Source organism: Silurus meridionalis, chromosome 15 (assembly GCF_014805685.1).
Source record: "Silurus meridionalis isolate SWU-2019-XX chromosome 15, ASM1480568v1, whole genome shotgun sequence".
Classification (NCBI taxonomy): domain Eukaryota; kingdom Metazoa; phylum Chordata; class Actinopteri; order Siluriformes; family Siluridae; genus Silurus; species Silurus meridionalis.
In genome coordinates this window covers 7,417,085-7,424,874 of record NC_060898.1, presented here as the reverse complement: position 1 = coordinate 7,424,874, position 7,790 = coordinate 7,417,085, and the positions used below count along the sequence as shown (strand labels likewise).

General features: G+C 38.0%; 1 protein-coding gene across 2 annotated transcripts in view; it reads right to left on the bottom strand.

Moving 5' to 3' along the window:
• Window positions 1-489: 489 nt before the first annotated feature.
• The window catches only part of ptpra (protein tyrosine phosphatase receptor type A), a 39,057-nt gene continuing 31,756 nt past the window's right edge, over window positions 490-7,790 (bottom strand). For both annotated transcript variants that reach the window (XM_046867658.1, XM_046867659.1), the window contains 8 exons: window positions 6,881-7,030; window positions 6,598-6,691; window positions 6,425-6,501; window positions 5,213-5,347; window positions 4,931-5,056; window positions 3,386-3,537; window positions 2,323-2,458; window positions 490-1,166 (listed from right to left, as the gene is read on the bottom strand). In XM_046867658.1, coding sequence (XP_046723614.1) covers window positions 1,092-1,166; window positions 2,323-2,458; window positions 3,386-3,537; window positions 4,931-5,056; window positions 5,213-5,347; window positions 6,425-6,501; window positions 6,598-6,691; window positions 6,881-7,030 — 945 coding nt within the window. In that variant the 3' untranslated portion in view covers window positions 490-1,091. The remainder of the gene's footprint in view (window positions 1,167-2,322; window positions 2,459-3,385; window positions 3,538-4,930; window positions 5,057-5,212; window positions 5,348-6,424; window positions 6,502-6,597; window positions 6,692-6,880; window positions 7,031-7,790) is intronic.

Here is a 7,790-nt window from a genome sequence, read left to right as displayed (position 1 = left end):
GCTCCACAAATCAGATAATGCTAAATCAACAATAACTAGCTTTCTTTTCTTTAAATCGGTTGCACCCCTGCACAGGCGTAGAAATGATCACTTGTTGTACATGTGATAAATGTTTTAATCTTGTAAACAGCCCAAGACTGAAGGTACAATCTTTCTGGGCTAAACGTTTCTAAATTTAAATGTTTGCTCTCAGAACTGAGAAGGGCAAATATTTCCTGTACATTCTCTGATCACACGTTCAAAAACCAACATCTCACTTCAATGATCACAGCAACGATTTTGTGCTATTTTTGTTTTGTAAGAAAGGAAGCACCTGTTCTGAAAGCCATAGGAGCCTAAACATACTGAAAAGTAGTTGTACTACATAAAAATAGCGCCCAGGTGCTGTAACAGTGTCCCAAACAGTCTTATTGTGCTACTTGAGTGAGTGTGTTTGCATCAGTTTCAATCCTCCATGAGAAACTGGAATGTACCTCATCCAATACATGCTGATTTTTCTTTACTTTTATTTTTTTCTCTTTTTTTTATATTTTTTTTTCGAAGGAGGATTAAATCAGCCCGGATTCTCCAGCGTAGACCTGCTCAATGCTCTGAATATTTAAAAAAAGAAAATGCAAAGGTAAAGAGGCTGTGTATTTGTGAGACAGGTCTGAGGGGTCAGGCCTCCATTACTCAGCTGCACAAAGAGAGGAAAAAAGGAAAATCACCCCACGGTCCAGCTGTTCAACTCAAAACCAATTTAGAGTCATATAACTCTGTTTATACTCATATACCTGTAAACTACATTAGGGCGGGAAAAAAAGGTCACTAAAACTTGCATTTAAAAACAAATAAACGATAGGGGTAGTATATTTACATTGGAATAATAATAAAGAGGAACATATTACAAGACAATACACGAAATTACAAAATACTCAAGAAGGCATCTTTTTTGGGTCCTTGTCCGAACAAAAATGCCATCGCTCGTCCTCTTCTGTTCTTGTTCCCTTTTCTGTGATTGCGGCCAGTCCAGTGCTGAGTTTGCGTGTGTAACTGTGTATGTGTGAATGTGTGTGTGAGAGAGAGGCTGAGTCGCTCACTCAGTAGGGTCCCTACTTAAAGTTTGCATAGTCGGAAAAGGCATCGATGTACTCCTGGACCACTTTGTAGCAAAATTCATACTGCTCCTGCATTGAAACAGATAGAGAAACTTCAGCCATGTGTGTGTGTTTATTAAAATATGCCACAAATAATAAAGAAAAAAACAGACTGCTTTTTCTCTGGGATGTTTTTACACTTACAGTTACTTGTCAAAAAGAACAAAAATGTTTTTCCCAAACTAAACAATATATACAATGTGGTATGTAGCTACAGTAATTTCCGGACTATAAAGCGCACCCATATATAAGCCCCACCCACTGAATTTTACAAATATTTTTATTTTGAACATAAATAAGCCGCATCTGTCTATAAGCCTGTCTATATGTCTACACTAATGTACTTTACACAGGCTTTAACGAAAGACACGTTACACACGGTGTAACGGGTGAAATATGTTGCGCTTCCTTTTGGAGCATAGCGGTATTTTGGGAATAGCACGCCAGAAGCGAGCTCTTTCTTTACTCTGACTCAACGCGTTACAACGGCTTGTATCTAAACAGTAGCCAACCAAGAAAGTCATTGTTCACCGTCTTCCTCCTTCCTTTCACAACTATTTCTCTCAGGAGTTTATCTTTTGGCATCGTCGTGCGTTTAAAAATCACCCGATGAAAGTTTTTTCTCCGGATGCCGTGCAGCTCAGAACACAGGTGAGGTGGTTTTTTCGTTTCCGTTTGGAAATTTAATTGGTCTAATGTTATGGGGTTCAGTTTTTTGGCTTGAAGTTTGTGAAACGGGGGAAAACCCATAAATTAGCCGCTTCGTTGTTTAAGCCACGGGGTTCAAAACGTGGGAAAAAAGTAGCGGCTTATAGTCCGAAAAATACGGTATGTTTAAACAATGTGCTTAATGGTGGTGCTATGTGTTATATATACAGCTATCTGTTTCATCTGAAAAGTTGGCCAAAGTTTGCTGACTTGTCATCAAGGTCACAAATGACTACAAAAGAAAAGCTATTAAAGAGCATAAGGGTGAAATTTCAGTCAAAATTTTCAGTTCTAAAATGAATAAAAAAATAAAAACATCTTCAGAGTTTGAGTCACAAAAAATCAGCAGTTTTGATAATTACAAAAACTAAGAAATGGAAATTGATTCTTTTAGTTCGAACTTTCGAATAAATCATTGTTACCTGGACACGACATAAGAGTTCGAAAGAATTAAATGAATGTGTGTTTGTGTTCTCACCAGTGTCTGCACCATGTGTGGTCTCTGCAGTCGCAGGCTCTTTACTGTTTGAAAGACGTCTAGAATGCCCTCTGCCTTCACACGCTCTAGAACCGTGCTCAAAGCGCAAAATGTGCCCGTACGACCTGCGCCGGCGCTGAGGAACACGAGCACATATACACACACGTTTTAACACTTCCTCGGATAGTTAACACAGCTTCAAATAGTCATGTACATCAAGTTATTAACTACACTTACCATAAATGTTTTACCTTTTTGAGACACATACATGTTCCTTTTGTTTATATGCACAAAACCAGGTAAAAGACACAAATAACACACAAATCTGGACAGTGAATGAAAGAAATCTCTGTTGACACAACAGTCCAATTTTAACATTTTTGGCTCTAACAAGAGAATTAACACAAGACAGAGAACAAGAGAGTTGATGTTAGCAGACTGCCTCACACCAAAGGTCATACATGGAGGTGGAAGCTTAATGGTTTGGGGATGTTTCGAAGCGAGGAAGGCTGGAGACTTATTCCAGAGGTAAGGAATGCTGAATCAACATGACTACCATTTCCATACTTTAACACCATGCAATTCTAATGGAACTGTGGCTAATTGGAACCAAATTTAACAAATCTTCATACTGTTAAATTACATAGTTGTTGCATATAAACAAATGGAATATGGATGTGTGTCTCAAAAATGATGAGACTCCAAACCATTTCCAAACTTTAGACTGGCACGGTATCCTGTAGTCAAAACCGAAACTTATACAGGATAAATTGTGAGAGGAAAAATATTTCCAATCTTTTGAATGAATCGTGTTCCACTGATGGGTGAAAGAGAGGCAGTGGACAGAATGTTTACCACATGCTGCAGTCATAACTGTTTTACTGTTCTATTTGGTGTACACAAGTTAGTGAAGTTTCATGGTAGCAGTGTTCTAACAGTTGCAGTGTGTGTGTGTGTGTGTGTGTGTGTGTGTGTGTGTGTGTGTGTGTGTGTGTGTGTGTGTGTGTGTGCATGCAGTCTAAGGCTTTTTGGTGATTGGTGGAGTAATGAGGTCAGAGCTCACCTGCAGTGCACTGTGATTGGGTGGTTTCCAGACTGCTGCTGCTGTTTCTGCACGGCAGCAATGATGTTGATCATGCCTTTACCGTCGGTAGGGATCCCCACCTCAGGCCAGCCGTGAAAGTGAAACTGACGCACAGCACGAGATTTATTCTCCTGAACGGAAGAACAGAAAGAGAGAGAGAGAGAGAGAGAGAGAGAGAGAGAGAGAGAGAGAGAAAGAGAGAGAAAGAAACACGATGGCACACAGTGTTTAACTGAATCTAAATGTTATTAGCAGTCTGATCAAGTATCTGTCTGTCTACTGTTACAAAATAGCATCTACCCCAGTGTCTCCTGAACATGTCACTATGCTAGTACAACTATTCATACAAGCATTGCATGATTAATTAATAAAAAGTGTACATTTTTAAAAACAATTATCAGTCAGTCCCAATGGGCAAAATCGAATATTTCAGAGAATAGCTAATAGCTCTAGTGAAAATGCTTTTGTTTCTTTTTCTCCAGTGTAATAACTGTAAACGATTACCAGCAATGACAGGTGAAAAGAACCTTAGTGTTGTGCCTATCGCTGGTTTGCTTTAATGATTCGTGTTGGTATGGAAATGGAATCCAAAAATTTCTGTAAAACTTGAAAATTCACGTTAAATCCAGATTAAATTCCGAACTTATCAGAAAGTTACTGTAGTGTTCAAACTTTCACCCTAGCGTCATGTGCTAGAAGATGGTAGAAATGTTTTTATTCAATTCGGCATGCCACCCTCCTTGCATTTCCTGTGTGGTGACACAACAATCATATTTCTCATAGCAGTCGTTTAATGACTGAGTAACATAAAACAACACTTTTCTTTTGTAAGTAAAGCAATAGTATTAGGACACCTGAATCCCAGCCATGTTACCAAACTGTTACCACAAAGCTGAAGGCACAAGATTGTATAGGATGTCCTTGGATGTGATATTGTTCAATTTCCCCTTCACTTCAACTAGAAGACCCAAACCTGTTCCAGCATGACAGTGCCCCTGTGCACAAAGTGAGGTCCATGAAGATATGATTTATGTGGTTCGGAGCTGAAAGTCTTTAGTGACCTTCTATAGAGCTCTGACCTTAACCCTACTGAAAACCTTTGGGAGGAATTGGAACGCTGACTGCTCTCCTGACCCTAAATCACTAACACACTTGTGGTTGAATGAGCAAAAATAAAAAAATCAACAAAGATTGATTGAAATTAATAAAAAATAACATTAAAATAAACAAATATATCTATGTGAATGTTATTAAACACAACGTTTATATCATGTATGTGACATTCAGCTGAAAGGAAAAAGATATCGCAGCGAGCTAAGCTGCTGTCCAAATTTACAATACAGCTAAAATATTACAACACTTTCCATGGTGCATGATACTCTTTTCACAAAACACAATGCAAACAATGATAAATTAGTGTTGGTAATGCTGCAAAAGACAGGATGCAATGGTTAAACAGTAACAGCTGTACCACTGCAGAATGTGGGCACATGCATGTGTACGTGTGTGCATGTAGACACTCACTCTCGTGTTGGTGACAAGCAAATCTCTGACAGTGTAGCTTTCACATTCCTCCTCTCTCTTCAGCTCAATGGACATATCACCACATGTCATCACTCCATCAAGAGGCCAGTACTGACCACACTTCTCCTACAGAGAGAGAGACGGAGCGAGACACAGAAATTAAACACACTAATTAATTTCAATACACAGGCATCTCCTTTATATTCTTTTTTTTTTACCTGCACATCAGTAAGTCTGCACATTAAACACCCCATTTCTACACCCCCTCTCCCCCTTCTCTACCTGTCCTCTCTCCTCCAGTTCAGTAAGCATCACAATAGAGCAGCTCCTCCACTCCCAGATCATTCTCCAGAAGTCCTCAATGGTGTGCTGCAATGGGCCCTGACTGGCCATGTAGGAGTCCTTCTGCCTGTATCCCTACACACAAAAATATTATAGTCAGAAAACAATGTGCAATACAAAATAGTGTTATTTGATGAAACAATAACATTATTCTGCTTTTTAGATGGCAAAAGCCATTAAACACAAAACCTACTGTTTCACAAAAATAGTATAGTTTTTACAAATTTAGAATACATTCATATTAATTTGGACTTTTTCTATTTCTTGTTTTATACATGTTAAATTCAAGATCTTTCAAGACATATATACGCACTAGATCTGCAACAACTAATCGATAAAATCCATAATGAAACTCGTAGTCAACGAACGCCGTTACCGAGTAGTCGGGCCGCAAGTTAAGAGTTAGCGTAACACAGCCCCCGAAAAAGGGTTAACCTGCAGGGTTAACCTGCTGCAGGAAAAAGTGTGTGTCCCGAGTCATTCTAAGCATGGAAACATTTTATATTAAGCGCAACAAATAAAACTGTACCTGGACGTTATGCAAAGCTGAGCTTGTGTGGCATGGAAGTACCACAGTGATGAGCGAGCGAGCAAAAAGAAAACACACGTGTGTCATGGATGAAGGCGAAACATCAGCACGGTACAACCGAAATAATCGCTGGTTGCAGCCCAGATATAATTACAAAACCTGACCTTACAATGTAAAACTATTACAATCCAAATATGGTGTTAATAACAAAAACAAACAAAAAACTTATTTTAATAAAACTTAAAGAATTAATGATAATTATTGTTATTTTCATTACTTGTACTATTATGATGATTATTATTCTTGGTAACACAATAGGAATAGCCTACAGTTATTCAATTTACAGCATACATTCAGATACTGTTGATATTAAAACTCAAAATGAATGCATGTCTGATAAACACTGATAAACCCATATGCATGGTTTTTATTGTGGGATTGTCACCAAGCACACAAAACAAGAATGGCAGAGAACATTCAGACAACAGAAACAAAAGACAAATCAATTCTTTTCTCCAAACCACAAATGCTTTCATATTCCTATTCTGCCACTGTCTAAACAGTTGGTGAAATTGCTTTAGCATTGAAAGCTGCTCTTGGTGTCACAAGAGGAAGGCACTCACATCGATGAAGGAGGCATTGACGTAGTCTGTGCTTTCCTCACCACGCTTTACAGGAATGATCACTCGGTTAAACTCGTCTGAAGAGCGGAAGAAAGTGAGAAAATGAGGGGCCGAGAATAACTTAATACGTTCATCAGGCATTGTTTTTTTAATCTTTTGTATACACAGCTTACATGGAATGATCTGCAGCACACGGTTCTTCTTCATGTTGGCTGGAAGGTTCCCTGTTCTCATTTTATCATTCTGGATCTTTATAGAAGTGAGTTTCTACAGATATTTAGACAGATACAGAAATAAAGAAGCACATAAATTGATATATATTTTAATTAATCATTCAATAAATCATCAATAATTAAAATCATTTCATATAAAAATAATAAATCTTCTGCTTGACCTGAACTCATGGAGCAGAACTCATGTGATGTTTACAGAAGAAACCAAAATTCTGGAACTCACCTTGAACTCCGCCTCCAGCCCACTACAACCTGCTCCAGGAAAAGGATTATACAGTTTGTTCAGATGAGTCTCTAGAGAGGTGACCTCCAGCTCTGTGTCTCCATACAGGTAGTGCTCTAACAGAGCCTGGAAAATAAATACGTACTGCATCTGCGGAGAAAAAAAAGGCACAAAAGAAAAAATGATAAATCGGCACAGATTGGTGCTGGTACTATTGGCTATCGGCAAATATACGTAGCGATAGTTTTTCCTGCTTCCGGTCCGCTGTCACCGCGAGTGCGGCCTCTAGAGGCCAATCACTGATGACATATGCGGTTTTGTTTTTACAAAAAAACTGGCATGCTGCATGGAGAGCACTAAATTATTTTAATTATTTATAATTGATTAATTATATGACTATATTTATTTATAAATATATATTCCTTTTATTTGGCACATTTTCAGAGATTAAATGCTGTTTTTTTTATGTTTGTAAAAAAGTTCACTACCATGTAACATGAAGTGCTATGTTTGTTTGTTTCTAATCGGATGATTAATCAGCTATCAGCAAGTACAATCCAACCAATCTATCGGAAAAGAACCCGCATTATCAGCTGACCTCTAAATAAGAGTTTTGACACCCTTTATTTTCTTGCATGATGAAAACCTAGATCCAAAAGATTCCTGATACATTTGCAGTTTTTTGAGGCAGAATTACTTACAGCAAACACACGCTTCTCATTAGAATGACAGGATTGTGAGAACTGCATGATTTCAGTTTGTACACTATAAGACAGTCATTGAACTAAATTATAAAAAAAAAAAAAAAAAATAAAGAAAGGAGGAGTTATTATTTGAGACAGATCTTTGACTGAAGCATTCTAGATCATTTGTCCAGGAATTTATATAGAATAGTGTAGGTTTATGAGAG